Source organism: Petaurus breviceps, unplaced genomic scaffold (assembly GCF_028583685.1).
Source record: "Petaurus breviceps papuanus isolate PSGF00001 unplaced genomic scaffold, PetGlider_PUasm1.0 125, whole genome shotgun sequence".
Classification (NCBI taxonomy): domain Eukaryota; kingdom Metazoa; phylum Chordata; class Mammalia; order Diprotodontia; family Petauridae; genus Petaurus; species Petaurus breviceps.
The window spans coordinates 5,696,329-5,717,998 of record NW_027185653.1 but is presented as its reverse complement, the minus strand read 5'-3'; the positions used below and the strand labels follow the sequence as shown (position 1 = coordinate 5,717,998).

The following is a 21,670-nucleotide window of genomic DNA, read 5'->3' as shown; positions in this document are numbered from 1 at the left end:
GGCCTTACAGAAATATCATATGAAGATTGACTGAAGGGGAAGGAAACATTAGCCATGAGAATACTGAAGTAGGACGTGATACTTCTCTTCAAGTGTTTCAAGTATTTGTGGCAGAGAATTTAAGCTTGTTCTACTTGACCCATCAAACCAAACTAGGAATTGTGGGTAGAAGTTACAAGGGTATATTTAGGCTCAGTAAATGGAAAACTGCTTAACAGTTGTAGATATCAAAAAATGTAACAGGCCACACGGAAAGGCAGTGGATACAAGGGTCAGGCTGTATCTCTCCTTTTCTCAGCCAGACTTCTAGAAAAAAAAGCTGTATGTATTCCTTGTCTCCACTTCCTTGCCTCCTACTCATGTCTCCAAATTTACCACTGATGTCAAGGACATCATCATTCTTCCGGTCACTTAGGTTTACCATCTAGGAAGCATCCTTGATTTTTTCATTCTCCTTGATTCCAAGGGTTCAAATCAGTCCCCAAGTCTTGTTGATTTCACCTCACCATCTCCCAACACAATCATTCTTGTCCTGAACCTTATCATCTTTTGCCTGGGCTATTGCAATGGCTTCTTAATTAGTTTCCCTGTATCTAATCACTTACCTTCTTCAATTCATCCTCCACATAGATGCAAAATTGATATTCATCAAGTATAGGTCTGACCATATCATTCCTCTACTCAAAAAATTTCAGTGGCTCCCCATTACCTTTAAAATACAATACATAAGGGAGCAGTGCCAAGATGGCAGAGTAAAAGCAAGGACTGAGTTCAATAGCTGTGTGACCTTGGGCAAGTCACTTAACCCCAATTACCTTGCCTTCCCTCCTTCAAAAAAATTCTAGAGCAGCAGAACCCACAAAATGATAGGGTGAAACAAACTTCCAGCTCAAAACAACCTGGAACGTCAACAGGAAAGGTCTGTCTGTTGCACCACCCTGAGAGAGGAGTGCAGTCCAGCTCAGGCTGCACCAGCACAGACTGGGACACAGGCAAAGCTGGAGCATGCCTCAGGGGACTGAATCAGTGGCAGTGGTGGCTGTTTCCAGACTTTTAAACCCATAAACGCCAAGGACAACTTAGAAGGTCAGTAGGAAAGGTCTGTCAGACCTGGGTGAGCGTGGCCCAGACCATCCCTAGTCCTGCCTAAGCCCCAAGGCAGTGGCAGAAGCAACAGTGGAGCTCTTGGCCCATGAAGGCTGAGAGGGGGATTGCAGGGGTATCTTTGCTGGCACTGAAGCAGGATTCTCTTGCTTTGCCCTTGCTTGGATCTGGGTCTCAGTGCTGGGGCAAGTGTGGCAGAGCTTGTGGCAGTAGTGGAGAGGAAATCCTCCTCACAGGTCCAAGGCAGAAAAGCGTGCTCGTGATCACTCACAGGCCAGGAGAGGAGGAAGCCCCTCTCCTTTGATCATTCCACCTTGGAAGAGCTGAAAATTTACAGGTCCCTGGAAGTATCTCTGAAAACAGCTGCACAAAACCCATGAAGCTTGGGACAGTGTGCCCTCCACACTAAAAGCAGAGTCCTACTTCAACAAAGAGTTAAAAAAGGCAAGTAATTGGCTGGGAAAATGAGCAAACAGTGTAAACAACCTCAGACTATAGAATCTAACTTTGGTGACAAAGAAGATCAAGACATACAACTGGAAGAAGACAACAAAGTCAAGGTTCCTACATCCAAAGCCTCCAAGAAAAATATGGACTGGCCTCAGGCAATGGAATATCTCAAAAAAGATTTGGAAACTCTAGCAAGAGAAGCAGAGGAACAATTGGGAAGAGAAATGAGAGTGATGCAAGAAAATCATGAAAAATGAATCAACAGTTTCCCAAAGGATACCCCCAAAATACTGAAGGAAAATAACACCTTAAAATAGACTAACCCAAATGGCAAAAGGCAATGAAGAGAAGAATGCCTTAAAAAGAAGAATGAGACAAGTGGAAAAGTAGGTCCAAAAGCTCAGCGAAGAAAATAATTCCTTAAAAATTAGAATGAAGCAAATGGAAGCCAGTGACTCTATAAGAAATCAAGAAGCAATAAAACAAAATCAAAAGAATGAAGAAATAGAAGACCATGTGAAATATCTCATTGGAAAGACAACTGACTTGGAAACTAGATCCAGGAGAGATCGTTTAAAAAATTTTGGGCCTGACTGAAAGCCGTAACAAAAAAAAGAACCTAGACATCATCTTTCAAGAAATTATCAAGAAAAACTGCCTTGATATTCTAGTACCAGATGGTAAAATAGAAATTGAAATAATCTACCAATCACCTCATGAAAGAGATGCCCACATGAAAACTTCCAGGAATGCTATAGTCAAATTCCAGACCTCCCAGATCAAGAAGAAAATATTACAGGCAGCCAGAAAGAAATGCATACAGTGGGACCACAAGATTTAGTAGCTTCTACATTAAGGGATTAGAGAACTTGGAATATGATATTCAAGAGGGCAAAGTAGCTATGATTAAAACCAAGAGTCACCTATGCAGCAAAACTGAGTATAATCCTTCAGGGTGGGAAATGGGCATTCAGTGAAATAGAGGAAAGCATTCTTGTTGAAAAGACCAGAGCTGGAGAGGATTCTGGTAAGATGGCAGAGTAGGTCAGAAAATTCCAAGCTCTCAAGATTTTCCCCCCACAAAAGAGTTAAAATAGCACTTTAGGGCAAAGAAAGTGGGGTGAAGATAAATAAGAACAGGTGCACAACTCGGGTCTTTCTGGGACAATTTGAGAAGATCAGAAGAAAAATTCCAAGACAAGGGTTGGTCCCAGTGAAGAGTAACCTCCAGACTAGGTTGCATTTTAACAAGAAGCAAGGCTTATACAATAAGCAGCAAGTCCCAGGGTGGGTTGGTTTGAGAGGTTGTCTCTGTCCCAGCCCCCTGAACTTTTACATCCCAGTGTAGTGAGGGGACTTGGGCATCTGAGTCTGGAAAGACGTAGGAAATCTCTGCTGACAAGGAATGCCCCATGACTCTGAATTTACCTGAAGGAAGATAGGAATTAGTACAGTTTTAGTGGGAAAATTAAAAATGGACCCAATCACTTTACCTGAACCTTCTGAAGTAATTACTTTAAAACAGTATCGCGTGCCAGGTGGGCAAGATGAAATTACCACTACTATAAAGGAATATGTTGAAGCAGGAGTGTTAGTCCCTACAACCACAAGACGGAATAATCCTGTCTGGCCAGTAAGAAAATCAGATGGGATGAGGAGAATGACCGTGGATTACAGACAATTGAATAAGGTCACTCCTTCTTTGTATGCTGCTGTTCCAGATACCATCACCTTAATAGAAAGGATCCAGAAATATGATGGGACTTGGTATGCAGTTATTGACTTGGCAAATGCCTTCTTCGCCATCCCAATAGACCCTAAACAATGGGACCAATTCGCTTTCACTTGGCAGGGTAGACAATATACTTTCACCCGCTTGCCACAAGGGTACATACATAGCCCCACTATTTGTCACAGGATTGTGGCTGAACAGTTGGATGAATTACCTGGTGTACAGCTTACCCACTACATTGATGATATCATGATACAGGGAAAAGATGCGAAAGTAGTGGAGAGGAGTTTGACCCTTCTAATTGAGCATATGAAAAGTAAAGGGTGGGAAATTAACCCTGCAAAGGTTCAAGGACTAGCTCAAAATGTAAAATTTTGGGGTATACAATGGAACAAGGGACTACGAGAGATTCTTCCTTAAGCCCAACAAAAGATTCAGGATTTTCCTACATCTACCAATAAGAAGGAGGCCCAAAAGTTCATAGATTGTTTGGATACTGGAGGCACCACATTCCACATTTGGGACAGATTTTGAAACCTTTATATAGAGTCACTAGGAAGAAATATGAATTCGATTGGGGACTTGAGCAGAGTAAAGCTTTTGAAGAAGCCAAGGCTGCCATATAATTGGCCCTAGATTTGTGGCCCATGCAAAATGGTCCAGTGGAATTGCAAGTGACTGGACAAGATGATTATGCAAACTGGAGCTTATGGCAAAAACAACAAAACCGAAATGTACCTTTGGGATTTGGGTGTAGGAAACTCCCTTCATCGGGAGTCCAGTACACACCTTTTGAAAAGCAGCTGTTAGATGCCTATTGGGCTTTGGTGGAGACTGAACAACTGACTGTGGGCCATGAAGTGATATTAAGACCTGGAATCCCAATTATGACCTGGGTAATGAGTACCCCAGCTTCTCACAGAATTGGACGTGCCCAAGAGGCTAGTATAATCAAATGGAAGTGGTATATTCAAAATAGAGCGAAAACAGGCAAAAGCGGAGTCTCTGCTCTACATGAATCTGTAGCAAACATAGAAATTGAGAGGAATGACACACCCCCTGAGCCAAAGCAACAGTTGGTACAGTCCACTGTAAAATGGAGTGAGGGATATGATGTATTAACTGAGGAACAAAAGATTGATAATAATAAGATTGATAATTAATTAATAATAAATAATTAATAATAAGATTGATAATAATAATAAGACTCCTTATTACGCATCATTTTTGCAAATCAACTCAGCATTGCTAAACAAGATCATTACAATGACATTAGTCCTGTGTGTTCTCTTACTGCACAGTGACATGTATGTGAGAATTATTGAGGGAGACTGGAAAAATGTTTTCAGCTTCACAGACAAAAGGTGTGATGGAAATATTCTTAATAGGTTTGATAAACTATTACCTCACACCCAGACAGTTTCTGTCTCCTCCACTAACCCAGAACATCTCAATCTGCTTTTCCAGGACTGTCAGTAAAGTTTGTTGTTTGTTGTTCAGTCATTTCAGTCACGCCTGACTTTGCATGGCCGCCTTTGGGGTTTTCTTGGCAAAAATATTGGACTGCTTTTCCATTTTCTTCTCTGCTCATTTGACATATGAGGAAACTGAAGCAAACAGGGTTAAGTGACTTGCCCAGGGTCACACAGATAGGAAATGTCTGAGGTCAGATTTAAACTCTGGTCTTCCTGACTGTAGGCCCTGTGTTCTATCCACTGCACCACCTAGCTACCCCCTCCATAAAGTTACTTCCTATTTGTTCCTGTTTGAGGGCAAGAATGTGACATGCTGAACACTACTGGAAGAAGAGTCATACTTAAATGTGTGTTAGCAGAAAGGAATTAAGGTTGCTTCAATCCTAGGCAATGAAGCAGTTCTTATGAAGCCATAGAAGTTCCTTGTTTGATTCTGGGGTTTACAGAGGGGAAATTAAGTCTTTGTTAGAAAGAGAATGCTTCAAGCAGCCCAGTAGTATCAAAAAGTGTATTCTGGATGGAGTGGGAGGGGGATTATTTCCCTTTTAAGTGTCTTAGATTGATACCAGGTTCCTCCTATAACTATAGCCATTTGAGACCTAGGAAACAAGGGAAGTCAGAGTACTGCACTACTTTTGTGTTGCTGTCTATTTTATGCATATTTTGTATCAGTACCACCAAATTTTAATACTTTGCTGGCTAAGATTGTGACCCTGAATGGAAGGAGCTAGTGAATGTTTCCAAATGGTGGAAATATCTTTAAAGCAGAAGCAGCACTGGTCCTATAGAGATATTGGTAGCGAGCAGATCTTGGCAGGGCCCTCTGACCATTGGAGAGTAAGAACTGCAATAAAGTTAGGGGTGCGGGGCACAAGGATTACAAGATATTAAGACATTACTAATAGCACTTCAGGATGGAGTAGAGTGTGGAGAGGTTTGGTTTGGATTCAGAGAAAACACTTAATTTCTGTTTAAAAGAATGAAACACCTTCTACCCATTTCCCCCCTTTTCTTCATATTTCCCTCTTCCCTTCCATGCCCCCAATCACAAAGGCCATTCTTAGGATTCTTTATGAAACATCAATTGCATAGTGTTTTTCAGGGAAGGGGCCAGAAAGTGGTCAAGTAGGCCATCCTCATGGCGATCTATCACTAGGAATGCCTTCCGACTACCTCATTAAAATCTCCAGAGAAATTATTTCAGTCTCCTTTCCTAATGTGGCCAAGCACGCTGTTTGGTTCTTTCCCTTACCGCTGACCCAGGCAAGCTGGCTTTTCCAAAGGGTCTTCTTTTAGCTCTTAGCAATTAGATGGAGAGATAACATATCTCCTTGTCATATAGTATTAAAAATAGTCACAGCCTTGAGTGGACTATGCATTGGCAGGAGCTTAGGACCTGTTGAGGGCTCTTTTGGCAAAATTTTGGCATTTTATATAAGAGGGCTTGGGAAAGTGAAAGACATACAAGAGAAATGGAATTTTCAGGATGGTCAAAGCATTCATCTTCCCTCATTCCTCAAAATACATACATAAAAAGTAAATAAAACACAGCTCGGAGTCCTTCAGATCTCTAAGAAACAACATCCTACCGATTCAATTCAATTTAATCATGCAAAGGATCTCAAAAGGCCATGTTTTTGATCTATCCTCTTTGCTCAACAGACAAATGGAGTCTTATTCGTTAAAATCTCCTTGTAAGGAAAATCTCCGTAGGAGTCCATGCCGAAGTGTCACCTGACTGCATAGCCAGCACAGTCATGCTTATACATTTTTTTTCCCTGCAGTTTAAGCACATTTCCTCTTTTCTGACAGTGAGTACTCCTTAATACTCCCCATTCTTTTTATCCTAATCTCTTTTCATCTCCTCTGTTCTTCTGGAATAATTTTCCTTTTCTCTGTATGATATTAGGTTTTTTGTTCTTGGCCAAAGAGTTAATATATTATGTTCTCAGAGCCAAAATTTATAAACTTGTCCTTAATCCTCGTAACTTCAGCACTTGTTTAAGAAAGTAATATAAAAAAGTTAATGTCCAAGTAGTTTTTAGTTCAAGAAATTGTTCTTATTAGCAAACTATTATGAATCTCTTCTTTCTTTAAAAGCTCATCTTTCTCATTTTTTTTTATTGATTGATAGATTGAGATCAAGTTCCCCTATTCTCATTCCAAGCACAACCATGTAGTAGCAACCACACTAGCACACAGGGTGGGCTGCTAGCACAGGTTATTTGATCTGCTTTTCTAAAGGAAAGACAGCTTAAAAGGGGTTAATGATCTCACTTTAATCAATAGACATAAGTACAGATAAGTAGAAAAAAGTGAGTATCCAAGAAAGAATCAAACAGATAGGGCTCCAACTGTCTGAACAAAGTAGTACAACCACCTTCATGCACCACTAGATTGGGAGAGTACCAACATCTGAGTAGTCGGGGGGCTCTTAACAAATGGCTACTCAGAGGCTGTCCAGGGAATCAAAAGGTCCTTCTCATTTGTGAGCCCCAAAGTAAAATCAGCATCCTAGTATATATATATAGTTTTTAATAGGCTCAGAGTCAGAAGGCACCACAACTCTTGTGACTCAGTGCCTGTTTAGCTTAGTTCCCAAAGGTGTGAAAGCCTTCCTACAAGCAAGCCTCCCCCTGAGCAAGCTCCTCCTTAGGCAAATTCCTTCCCAAATGTGCTCTGTGTGACTCAGGATGTATCACATCTGTGAAAGCAGCAAGACACCCATGATTGAAATACCGGTGTACCTTTAGAGCTGGGAACACAACTCCTGTTCCAAGGGAAAAGGGGACATGTGTGGCCACATAGACCCATTACTGGACAGGGAAGATCCTCCTATTCCATTAACATTACAAACCACTACAGCCACTGCTAATCATCAGGGAAGCTTCGATGTATTCTTTTTTCCAATTTAGACGGGTTTGCTCTTTCCTAGGCAGGTGGCTCCATACACTTAGGACTTCACCATGTTAGTACCAGATTTAATGAAGATACCTCATAAATTTTAGCCCTAATGCAGCTCAGACCCTATTGATGTTCATTTTTTCAGTCATGTGTGAGTTTACCTGTCCAATTGTCAATAGGGTTTTCTCAGCAAACATACTGGAATGGTTTGCCGTTTACTTCTCCAGTTTTGGCAGAGGTTAAGAAGGTCACTCAGCTAGTCTTTGAAGGTCATGTTTGAGCTCTGGTCTTTCTGATTTCAGGTCCAGTATTCTGTCCACTGTACCACATACCTACCTGTTTTAGAACGGCTCTGTTCAAACTGCCTACTAGCTTCCCAGTAGTAGGGAATACATGCCTGCCCCACCATACCAGGTGCTCTATGTTTCTTTAATATCTCTTCAAATCCAGATGTGGGTTCAAAACCAAACTCTGCTACTTACTATCCATATCACTTTAAACAACTAACTTTAACTTTTTTCAGCTCACATCATCCAGTGAACAGAAAGGCAACCAAAATTCAAGGCAAATATGTGCTCAAAAAACCTTTTTTGTGTTTCCTATTTCTGTTGGAATATATTTTTAAAAAATTTAGATAACCCCTTTTGCCAAGCCCATTTTCCTTTTTCAAAGTAATTGTCATGATATTCTTCCAAACTCTTTTGCTTTGTTCTCACAGATCTGCTTTTGCTGTTTCTCTGTCATGTAACTATGCAGCTTTTTCCATGGGCTTGTATGGACAGGCAACTTTGCCTACAAAACATGGGGCTTACTTTTATAATTGGAAATTTGTTCAAATTGGAGATTGTGTTTAAAGTCCCTGATCTTTGTCCAGCTATGGTAAGGGATCAATACCTTGCTGCTTAAAAAATTAAGTGGGTTAGTAAACTAAGCAGCAAGATGTTCTGAAATCAGAAGGCTCTCAGTATAGGTTATTACTCTGACACCATGATTTACTTTCTGGAGGCCTTCATATCTTTATCCATAACATGAGGGAATAGACTAAGAGCCCTTTCAACTCTGAATTTCAGTGATTGCATGACTTGAGTGGTAAAAGCAAGATTCTGTAGCCCTCAAGATAGTTATTTTAATATCAAAAATGGTGAGTAGGAAATAGAGGATTTTACCTGTTTAAAAATAGAAATATAAATCCACAAGACAGTATAATATCATGTTTTTGTTAAAAATTATTTTTTGTCTACTCACTACGTAGAAAGATGTTAAATACTCCATTATTAAAATTTCATACAACTAGTAAATGTCTGAGTCTAGTAATAAATTTGGACCCAAGTCTTCCTGACTCCAGGTTCAGAATTTTAGCCACTGCAATTAATTTCCCATTTCTAACCTACACACAGTATTTCCCAATAATAAACTAGAACTTTAATCCATGAGACATATTTTTTAAGTTAAAAAGTTGTCAGTGAGGTGGTACTGTCAGATCACTTCAATCAATAGGTAGCTTTGACAAAGCTATCCTTAATGGTCTTCCATAGGTCTTCCACATTCGCTACAGAGACATTATCTATGCCCATGAGAGTATGTAACTAGGAAGAACAGGGTGATACAGAAGAACTTTGGGTTGTTTTTATGAAGTCGAATTACCATTCTTTCAGCAACAAGTTTTTAAATGATCTCAGCAAGCAGTACACAGAGAAGCGCCTTCAAGAATTCAGTCACCTGAATGAGGACAGTCTGAAACATGATTGAACCTGTTATAAATTTTATCTGAAATTTCTAATCATCTTTTTTAAACCCTGAAGTTTCATTCTAATCCTAATAGAATTTTGATAGAACAGCTTAATAAAACTTTCTTCCCTTTTCTTTACCCTGACATGCTAGTACTGATCTATACATACATATATGTATACAAATGCATGTGTATTACTTTATATTATATATGATAAACATATACATATACCTTGAACCACCCACAACTATTCTAATGGGTGCCAGTAGGGTAATGAGAATACATCCTTGGATTACTATTCTTCTTTTTGATTGCTGTCATTCTTTTTCTTGGTTTTGATTAAAAATACCTGAAAATAAGACCAGTTATGAGTACAGAAGATGGATGATGATGATGATGATGATGGTGGTGATGAGGCAGCTACAATGTGTGTGTGTGTGGCAGGAGAGGACAGCTAGGTGCCACAGTAGATCATCTTCCTGAGTTCAAATCTGGCCTATATGACCAGGGGCAAGTCATTTAACCCTGTTTGCCTCATTTTCCTCATCAGTAAAATGATCTGGAGAAGGAAATGGCAATCCACTCCATTATCTTTGCCAAGAAAGCCCAAAATGGGGACACAACACAAATGGCCACAACTGCAACTGAACAAACAAAAACACACACACATACATATATATCTTTATATACAAATATATTGCATATATACAAACATATTGCATATATACAAACACACATATATTGCCTTAAAGTTTGCAAAACTCTTTACAAATATTAATTATTTTATCCTCACAATAGCCCCAGCAGGTAGGTGCTATTATTATTCCCATTTTACAGATGAGGGAACTGAAGCTGACAGAGGTTAAGTGACTTTCTCAGGGTCACACAGCTGGTAAATGTCTGAGGCTGGATGTGAACTTAGAAAAAAAAATATGCTCCACCTCTTCACAAAGAATACTTAATAGAAATGAACTGGTGATGCACAAGACATACCTTTTCAGATAAATTTTAAAATATGTCCATTATATGATCTTGTTTTGCTTGACTATGTGTATCTGTTTAAAAACAAGGGCTTTATTTTTAAAGAGGGGGTACAGTGAGTTATGGGATACTGTGGGTGGCTAAGGGTAGTGAGAGAAAACAGAAGGGGGAAAGAAAGAAGAGAGAATTGAAACTTTAAAGAAGAGCCCAAGACAGAGAGGAAAGATGCAGAGAAAGACAGGCAGAGCAGCGTAGATGCCACTGTGCTGAATCTGATAGACTCTTTCAAAAGAAAAACAAGCTGTGCATATGGGACACTCATGATTTTACTTGCAGGATTTTTTTTCTGTGGTTTGTATATGAAATATTCATGTTTATTGATGAGAGGGTCATAAGATTTTTTAAAAAGAATTAATTCAGAGCTTGTTGGTACTCACTAGCTCCAGAATCAGAGGATCTTGATTCAAATTCCACCTGTTACTTCCTACATGACCTTGAACGAATCACTTAACCTTATCTATAAAATGTGGAATTTGGCCATAAATTGTCCTTAGGTGCTCCTTCAAGCTTTATATCTGTGATTGTATTTCTTATGTGACCTTGGACAAGTCACTTAACCTAAATTTGGTTATTCTTCAGCCATTTTTCAATGGTTTAAGTACAAAAGTACAACTCTTTATGACCCCATTGCCATTTCCTTCAGATCATTTATAGATGAAGAAACTGAGGCAAACAGGGTTAAGTGACTTGCCCAGGGTCACATTTATGGTAAGCATCTGAAGCTGGGTTTGAACTTAAATTCTCCTGCCTTCAGGCTCAGCCCTCTCTGTACTGTGCTGCCTAGCTGGCCCACAGCAAACTAGACTAGGTGATTGCTAAGGGCTCATTTTGACTCTCATTATCCACAATCCAGGTCAATCAGACTCATTTGAATGTATATGTGTTGTACAGGCTATGTGTGGAAACACTGAATTATTGCAAATAATTTTTAGAGTCAGACCTGCTATTCAGCTGCAGTGCTTACATTGCCCCAGATGCATGGACAAATGGACATCACCTTTTCATTGTGCCTCCTCTTCCTACAGCTTGCCGTTCTGCCTTAGACACAAAGATGTTCTGTCAAAATGCTGATGCCTGTGGAATCTGAATAGAAACAAGCAGTAGAACGGAGCTCACATATTAATTAGCATAGATCTGAATCAGGCGAATGAATTGTCATTTTCCTGTGAGCACATACGTGAATGTGGGCATCATCATTTGTGGGCATGGATTGGAATGGTTTATACATCATTGCTTCAAAGGACCCGGGGTCTCATCAGTGTGAGCACTCCCGACAATATAGAACACGATCTACGAAAGTTCTACCTGTATGGTATTACTCTGCCATGCCATCCTATAGCATAGAAAGTCTGCCCAGCTCTCTTTGGATTCCCTTGCCATCATGTGGACACCAGGACAATGCAGGAGCAGGCTGTCCCTCTCTTGCTTTTGCTTCCTTACCAGACCATCTTTTTTTCTTGTTATGTGTTTCTCTGAAGATGCCTTTATTTTTTCCCAATTTTTAAAAACATTTTTATTTAAAGTTTTAAGTTCCAAATTCTATCCCTCTCTCCTCCCTGAGACAATAAGCAATCAGACATAGGTTATATACATACAATTATCCCATAGTTCTTTTTTTTTTTTAAAGTAATTGGGGTTAAGTAACTTGCTCAAAGTTACACAGCCAGTTATTTCTGGGTGTGGTGCTGAGTATCTGAGCCTGGATTTGATCCTGGTCAATCCCGACACTGGAGCCGGTGCTCTTACTCGCTGAGCCACCTGGCCGCCCCTAAGCAAGTGGGGTTAAGTAACTTGCTCAAGGTTACACGGCCAGGTGTTTCTGGGTGGATGCTAAGTGTCTGAGCCTGGGATTTGATCTCCAGGTCTTCTCAACACTGGAGCCAGTGCTCTTACTCGCTGTGCTACCTGGCCGCCCCTTATCCCATAGTTCTTTAACCAAGTGTTTCCTGCTTTATAGCTTTAGTGATTTCTCTTGATTCAAATACTTGACCTCAGCTATGCTAGAGGTCAGGCCTATCTTAGCAGATATGATCAGCATATTAATCATTTACTGATATTATTCCCTTCACTCCTCAGAAATAAAGATAGCAGACAGTATTGTCTGCCTCAAAGACTAGAGAGGAGTGCAGTGAATTTTGGTTTAACTAGATGTAGAAATCATTTGCTCATTTATTCATTCATTCAAGAAACACTAATTATGTACCTGTTCTGTGTAGAATTGCCCTAGGCACTCAAATCTGCAAAATCTAGGTAAGACATATTCCTAAGGCCGTAGAAAGAGAGAGAAAGGGAGCCTCAGAGGCCTTAGCACATAGACATAGTAGGTGCTTAATCAATATTGATTGTTTGGCTGATCTAGTCCAAGCCTCTCATTTTGTAATTGAGTACTGTGGGTACTATGTATCAGAAGCTGGGTTAGATGTTTCATTCCTATCCTATGAGTCAGTACTCTTTACACTGTACCATACCGCCCCCCCCCCCCCCCCTTCATGGAGACTTATGCGTTGATAAGCAAACTCACTTTTAATACACAATGTGACTATATGTACAAGTTCAGTGCATCAGTGCATTGAAAATATATTGTTTTGAAAACTCCACAGGAGATCAGGGAATGATCAATGAAAGCAATCATTTTGACGTTGACTTCAAAGATTATATAAGAATCTGTATTTGTTGAATAAAAATAAAAATTAAATCAAGCCTAGGGCACAGCATGAACAAAGATACAAAGGCACAGGAAAACAAGGTGTGCTGGCAGAGCAGGGAACAATCAGTCATCCAGTTTTACTAGAGCATTGTGGGGGAGTAATATGAATTATAACTGGAAAGCCTGGTGGTGGCAAAAAGGTTATTGTTACAGTCATGTGGAACCTGCTTTCAAGCAGGGAGAGAAGGTAGGAGCAGGATCCATAGACAGGCTGTTGGAATAGTGCAGGCAAGTGGCACGAGGGCCTGTGCTATGGTGGCAGCAATGGAAACAGGGAGTGCAGAGGAGGGAATGGATCTGACAGTTGTTGCTAAGCGGACATAGACTGAACTTGGTAACTGATTGCATATGAGAGCATAAGAGAGAGTCAAAAAGAAGCCCAGAGCTTCAGATATGAGAAACCAGGTCAGTGGCAGTACTTCACACAGAGAGAAATGAAAAAAGGAACATACTTTGGAGAGATTGTAAAGTCCCATTTTGAATAGGCTGAGTTTGACATGTAGCACTGAGATACCCAGTTTGAGCTCCCCTCTAGTGGAAAAAAGATTGTGTCTGGGGACAGAGAAACTAGGTTCAAATTCTGTCTTTGATGCTTACTTCTTTGGTCACTTCATCTCCATGGGATTTAATTTACCCATCTATAGAACAGGAGTTGAACCAAATGCTCTCAGATTCTTCCCATCGTTACTTCTGTGATTCTATGATTCTTTGATAAACAGCTGGGGGGAAGGGGTCTAGAAATCCATTTGTTTATATAGGTAAGATAATTACCTTTTTTGTTTTATTAAAACTACTGAGTACCCCAAGTGCGGTAGACCTCACCTGCTGTGGAGGAACAGTCACAATGGGAGTCTGAGCTGCAGTGCGCTCAAGTTAATGGAGTATCCATACACATCTAACCACCAATATGGTGAGCTCTGAGTGGTGATGGGGCCCCAGGAGGGCCAAACCAGCCCCTGGTTGAAAGAGAGCAGGTAAAATCTTCCATGCTGATCCACGTTGGGATGAGACCTGTATGACCAGCCTGAGTGAAATGAGGAGACCCAGGCTTAAAGAAAAAAACTTCTAATTCCATCTCTCCCTCTTCTTTTTCAGAAAGAAATGACCAGCAGAATGTGTCACTAAAGAGCCACCATCAGAAGAAGGAGGAAGGCAACTTCTTCAGGGGCTTGAGCGGGAGCATGAAGCAGACCTTTCAGACTAAAATAACTTGTTGATTCCCAGGAGGTTGGTGACAGGCAGTGATTTTTCTCTGCCATGCTGCCCATTCGCTGTGTATGCTTTTAACCCTCAGAGTGCTGCTAGCAATATCGTACTGACCAGGTGTATTACAAAGCAAAGCAAAGAAGGAGAAAACTTCCATTTATTTTTCTGGCTTAAGAACTCTCCAGAATGAAGCCTCTGCAGTTATAGACTCTTAACAGTTCAATACATGATCCAGTTGTCTCAGCTTTACTGGAATTCAGGTCTTAAGACTGAGATACATATTGATACTTTTTTCCTCTCACTGACTAGACCAGCCTTGTCAGTTAGTCGATTTTTCCTTTGCTTTCTTTTCTAAGTGTAGTGTGAATTGGAGAACTCAGGATCCTCCACAGGTTTTTTTTTTCTGTATCAAGTTTTCCATCCTACAAAGTCCTATCCTAATCCTGTATAATATTTTAAAACTCCATAGAACATTAAAGTCTTGATAAATCCACCAGAGAACAGAAGCATGACTTCCTCTCATGGGTCTGCTACTTGTGAGCTCCTGCCTCATTTTCCAATAGTGTCTTTGTGTTAAAACTAGAGGGCAGTTCAGACACTGTCTTCTGCAGGAGGCCTTTGCTGATGCCCCACGCCTACTCGTGCCTTCCCCATTTTCACCCCATCCACACCCCCATACAAGGCTACCTTTTATCTGTGTTGTATGTACTTATATATGTCTGTAGTGTTCTTCCTGTTTGAATGTAAGCTCTTTTGATTTTTTTTGTCTTTGTGTCCCTAGACTTTAACGCAGTACCTGGCACGTTGTTAGTGCTTAATAAATGCTTGTCCATCTATTGATTAAGTCGTCATTTCCCAGAATAAGATTTGCCAAGGCATTGGCCAAGTTCCTGAATGACTTTGGTTACAGTATGCATCAAATTCAACATTTACCCTGTGCCTACTGCATGCGAAGTACTGTACTAGGTCTAGTGACACAACAACAGGAATTAAAAGAGCACCTGTCCTCAGGGAGCTTTCATTCTGTTGGAGGACACACCATGGACGCAAATAAGGAAATTCAAAGTCGATGCAGCGTAATTTTCCGGAAGCAGAATGCATTAATGATTGGGGGGAGGACTCAGAGAGGCATTAGGAAAACTCATGCATTTTGCACTGTCCTTTACTCCCTCACTCTCTATCTCTTCCATTCAGGGAACTCTTCCTTTTGTTAGAAGGGATACAAGTGGAAACTGGAAATTACAACTGGGCAGTTCAGTGCTGAGAGAAAGCAGCCTCTGTTTATGGAGGATTATGTGAACAAAATCTTTAATTGGTTGACTTTTAGCCTCAGCCTGTGGTTGTGGTATATCACACGAGTCTATGTCTTCTTTCTCTTTCTTATAGCTCCTGCAGGGCTTTATTGCAAAATATTAAACTGATTGTGGGCTACAAAGTTCATAGTATTTCTTTTTTTTTTTTTTGCTTTTCTTTTGGAGGTGGAAAGGCAGGGCATTTGGGGTTAAGTGACTTGCCCAAGGTCACACAGCTAGTAAGTGTTAAGTGTCTGAAGCCAGATTTCAACGTAGGTCCTCCTGGCTCCAGCGCACCTACCCCCCCACCCCCAAGGTACATAGCATTTCAAGCTGGTTCTGTGCCATGGTGTCCAAAGACAGCGTAACTCTTGTTTCTGCATCTAGCCTCTTCTCACTGTCCTTCTCAATTGACAGTGCCCATGATGTATTCTACGCTGCTTCGTGCAATCATCGAGCTGCAGAGTAGGGAGAGACTTCACTGATCATCTTGCCCACCCCATTCCTGAAAAAGAATGCCTAACACAGCAGAATAGAGATATCTCTTTAAAACATTATACAGGATTTTGGTAGATGAAGTGTTCATTTTGTGTTTTTACCGATGGTCCTGACAGACTCTACTTTGGGGCATCCACAAAATATCAGTTTATGGAAATAACCAAAAGAATAACATTGCAAAAATGGGTATTTAAAGTAATTTTTTGTGAAAGTATAAATACAACTAGATCAGAAGAAATAAAATCATTCATCCACATGGACTAAGGGCTAGACTTTTGAACCCCATAACATTCAGTATTGGGCCAACCAAGAAGACCTACCTTTGCTTTGGAAGAGGATGTTTATTTTAAAGGTCCCAATTGCTGCTACCTCTCTATATATTCTTGGTATTCAGTTTATACTACATCACTGGCAAACATGCCTCTCCACTGTGTTTCTATGTCCCTATATGAGAGTGAAAAAGCCATGTTGATCTAAAATATCATTTTTGTTTAGGAATCCACAGAGAAAACATCCCAAAGATTCAAAGAAAAAAGTAATTAGAATCATCTCCAGACCTATGCAATATAAAAAAAAAACCTTAATGAAAGACAAATAAAACATAAATTTTGGTGAGTCGTCTTCTCAAAACTTTGTTGTGTGTATCTTGGAAAAGCTAAAATATATTGGTGTTTTGAAATCAAAATTATGAGCTTTCTTATGTTTCATTGATGCCACTTCGGATGCTATTTGTGCCTAATTTTGTAGGAATTGGAAATCTGAATTTGTTAACAGATCTTTTTAATGCTATTTTAAACTGTTTCTGCACATGAAATTTCTACTCAACTTTTTTTTAAGTAGCTTTGTGAGTTTTTTCCTCTTGGTATGGCTTTCCTTTGGCTGTACATACTCCTAATTGCACTAATGAACTGTTCTAGGGTGGGTTTTTTTTACCATTTGTTGTGGGTTTGTGTTTTGTTTTGATGTTTATTGTTTTAGTTTTAAGCTGGATCTATAAGATTTTGTTTAGCAAATTCCAGAAAGAAACCATTAGGCAATTCTGACCACTTTTTTTTTTTGCCTAACTGCATCATATACATATATATCTTATGTGAAAGGAAAGGAAATAAAGTGAATGAAAACCCCAAAGAGAACAGAATAATCCTTTAACTATTGGCCCGGATAATGACCCAGTATGAAGCCTCCCTGCTTTGGGAAAAGATGATATGAATATGAACATCATTCCTGGCTTCTATTGTGCTTTATTACATCATTGACTAGCATCACTATGACATTTGAGTAATAGTTCTAAATTAAAAAGGAGGATGCAAAAGGATAGAATAATTCGCTCAAGAGTTTTGGATATTCAATACTAGATAACCTGCCCCAGTTCATAGTAAATTCAATCATTTCTCTGTTATAATCTCCTATTTTGTTCATATTCCTTGATGTGTTTAGGAGGGATTAGGTGCCATTTCAATGGATGTCAATTTCTAACATTCCATTTAACTGAAAGATGAAGAATGTGGGTAGAATTTCCTTATAGGAGAGATTTGAGTCAATTTCCTAGGGTAGATTTGAATTTTCCCTATACTTTAACCAGATATCAAATACGTGTATTTCTCTTATTTCAATTTTTATCCCATGTTCTTACACTCAGGTCCCCATGATTTGTTGATCTAGCTCATGCTTCTACTTTTTTTTTTTGTCTTAGAGAAACGTTTCCCCTCATATTCTCTCAAGACTACAGATACCAATCATTGTCTTAGGAAAGTGGGTAGAAGGGTCATTTAGAAGCCACTTGGTTTATCCCTCCTACTCTGGCAGAACAGTACAATGAATGAGAATTTTTCTATTTTTAAAGACCATCGAACAAGGAAATTTCATAACTCCATTAAGTAGTCTAACCTAGGATTCAAGAATTACTGAAATACTTCTGAAGAACAACTCATGTAAATCAGGTATGCTTCAGGTAAAACACAATCCCCCTCCCCACCCCGTCTCCCACACATACCAGCTGTGTTCTGATTAAAGATCAAGTATAGTAGCAGATTTTGTGCTAGGGCCCTTCCTCTAGCTAAAGGCTATTGGGAAATTACCCTTTAGCCTTTTCATCTCCAAATTGACGAATTCATTTCTTGAACATTTTTTCATAGGTTTTTGTTGTTGTTGTTGTTGTTGTTGTTACAGACCTCTGATTTAACCCATGTGAGGAATTCTTGGTGTGGGAACTCCACCAATGGCAATTAGTAACTAACATTTAAAAGGCTTTAAAGTTTATAAAGCATTTTTGCAAATATTATCTCCCTTTTATTGAATACATTTAACAAGTTAAAATGTTAGAGAGTTGTTTGGGGTACTGAGAATTTAAGTACCTTACTAATACATATGTATACATACATATATTATATATATATATATATGTATGTATATATAGCTAGTTTAGAACTTGAACCCAGGTTCTCCTGACTCCAAGTTCTCTTATTTCTGTATGCCATGTTGCCCCTCTAGATCCTACTTAACTTCCTTAATTATTTTTATAATTCTCTTTGAACATTTTCTCACATTCTCTATTTCCCAATGGAGTTTGTAAAAAGACCAAAAATAGACACAGTGCACTAATTATGACCACATTAGAAGAATTATCTCATAATTCTCCTTTGTTACACACCAACATAAATTGTACTACTCACTTCCTGGTCCATCCATGATACAGTATGATCTTATATTGCTATGCCTACACATAAGCGGTTCTTAGTTTAATTATGTGTGTTTTGTCTTTTCAAGGACCTTGAGAACATGACGTCATTGAATCAATTTTATTTATTTATTAACACTTTAAAAAATAGATTTAAAAAAAGATTTTTATAATTCTGCTACAGGGTTCTATTTCAATCCACCTGCACCTACTCCTAGATAGTTGTTTCTACAAACAATCTCTTTTCTATATCCACATCATTGAAAAATATTAAAATGGAAATAGGACTGACTCCCCTAGTGCTATGTAGCTCCCTTACCCCTACTCTCAAGTTCAGCCAAATTAAAATATAATTGGGAAATATTAAATAAAATAAATACAGTCAAACATAGATAATGTTAATATGTGGTTTTCTAAGTCAATATTCTTTCTATTTGAGTTTGACACCATTACACTAGAGAATATTATTTGCTGTGTGCTTCTCCTCTCTGCTTTCAGCTCTCACTTTCCCCATCCTCCAAGTTCTGCTGATATTCTCTGGATATGACTTCCAAGCCACTTGTATTCCCATCTAATAATTTAGACCCCATCCCACGCTGATTAGATATCATGTGAGCCAAAAGTAAAAGGCAAGATGGCTGTCTGTTACTCCAGCCTAATGAACCATGAATCTGATCTGATAAGAATTTTAATTCTTAAGATGCCCATAATAGGGTGAATCAGTTCACTACATAATCAATGTGGCCTTTATAAATAATCAACTAAAATAAAACTTCCTCCATATAAATAAATAAACAGATTCTGATACTGTCAGGTTTTTTTTAGACATGTTGTTCTACTTAGCACTAATAGAGATAAGGAAGCAATATGTTAGAAATAGGCTCCCGCCGTTAGAAATAGGCTCCCACCTTTAGGCATAGGATTCTGGAGAGAGGAGAGAGGGAATAACACAAGGCAGAAATTAATAGTATAGATTAATACTCTTAAAGTGACATTTAGTGTGGGCAGGGACTATCAGGGGAAATGTAGGACCATTTTTTCTCCTGTTACTTTAATTGCACAGTGACCAAAGGGAGTCCCAAGTAACACATCTGTCATCATGTCAAATAATTCCCTCTGTAACCTTTTTGCTCGTGTTGAGAGAGGTGATGCTATTCTGGAGTTAGCCAAACAGAGTTGACATTTTTGACTGGTGGTTTTTTTTTAAGTTCCTGCTTAAAAACAGATAAATTGAAGTTTTATAACAGGATATTCTTCTCTGAACTTTTGTTAGTTCTGGGTAAGTTATTTTCCATTGAATAGATTTTTGTAATATTTAGAAGAGGCAATTTCTAATGAAGCAGTTAATTTGACTACTTTTTAGTCTCCACACTTCTCATTTGCCCAGTATCTTTTTTAGCAGTACCCAAGAAAATAGAATATTTTTAGAATATTGTAGCTGTCTCTGATTAAACAAAGGATTTTAATGTTAGAAAACAGATTAACATCATTTTCAGAATTGAAAAATTGGATAAAATGGAAGGGCACTTGTGAAATCAATTCTCATTTGTGAACATGATGAATTCAAATGGCACAAATAAAAGACTTATAACCTGTACTGTGTTATGTGTTCTTTTCAAAAAGGCTAATGTCTTCAGCAATTCTACCAGTATTTTAAATGAATTGTTTTCTACTAATAAGCATTTATTTTCTCTCCCTCCCATTCACTCCCACTGGAAAATAAAAAAGAAGAAAAAACCCAAGATCCCTAATAAAAAAAATATGCATAGTCAAAATAAATCCCTACATTGACCATGTACAAAATGTGTCTCATTCTGCATATTTAGTCCATCACCTCTCTGTCATGAATTAGTTGGACAGCATTCTTCATCACCAATCCTTTTCAACCATGGTTGGTCATTAATCCGAAAATCAGATTTAAGTCTCTCAAAGTTGTTTGTCATTACAATGTCATATTATAGTATAAATTTGTCTTAGTTATATAAATTGGTTCAGGTTACTTCATTCCTCATCAATTCATACAAATCTTCCTAGCTTTCTTTGAAACTGTCTTCTTCATTTCTTTTAGCACAAAGTGTTCTCTTACATTCATATACCATCACTTTTTCAGCCATTCCCTACTTGATGGACACACACTTTCCAGTTTTTTGCTACTACAAAAAAAAAGAATTGCTATAGATATTTTGTACAAAAATGTTTTTATCCTTTTTTATCTCTTGGAGGCATAGACAGAGTATTAGTATTGCTATGTCAAAGAATATTTGATTAATCCATAAACATTTACTAAGTGCGTACTATGTGGCAAACACTGGCTGAGACACCAAGGCACATATGCTAAGCATTGGAATTATTAATAGAGGCAAAAAAAACAGTCCTTGCTCTCAAGGAATTTATAATCTAATGGGGTAGACAACAAAAAACATACATACAAGCTACATATAGGATAAATAGGAAATAACTGACAGAGGGTAGGGTCTAGAATTTAGAGGGATTGGAAAAGACTTTCTGTAGAAGATTGGTTTTTAGTTGCAACTGAAAGGAAGCCAGGGAAGTCAGTAGATGGAGATGAGGAATGAGAACATTACAGGCATGGGGACAACCAGCGAAAATGCTTGGAGCTGAGACATGGGTGTTTTATTTGTATGACAGTAAGGAGGCCAGTGTCACTAAATTGGAGAATACATGGTGGGGAATAAGGTGTAAGAAGATTTGAAAGGAAGGAAAGTATTAAGATATGAAGTGTTCTGAATGCCAAACAGAGGATTTTGTATTTGACCCTGGAGATGATAGGAAGCCATTGGATTTTATTTAGTGGGGTGTGTGTGTGTGTGTGTGTGTGTGTGTGAGAGAGAGAG

General features: G+C 38.9%; 1 protein-coding gene across 9 annotated transcripts in view; it reads left to right on the top strand.

The window, feature by feature from the left end:
• Positions 1–21,670, top strand: part of MOB3B (MOB kinase activator 3B) — a 324,421-nt gene that overhangs the window by 260,944 nt on the left and 41,807 nt on the right. For 5 of the 9 annotated variants that reach the window (XM_069090475.1, XM_069090492.1, XM_069090465.1 and 2 more), the window contains one exon: positions 14,238–20,410. In XM_069090475.1, the coding sequence (XP_068946576.1) occupies positions 14,238–14,267 (30 nt within the window). In that variant the 3' untranslated portion in view covers positions 14,268–20,410. Of the gene's footprint in view, positions 1–14,237; positions 20,411–21,670 lie in introns of those variants that run through there. The other 4 variants (XR_011168757.1, XR_011168747.1, XM_069090511.1 and 1 more) reach the window with 4 other exon arrangements.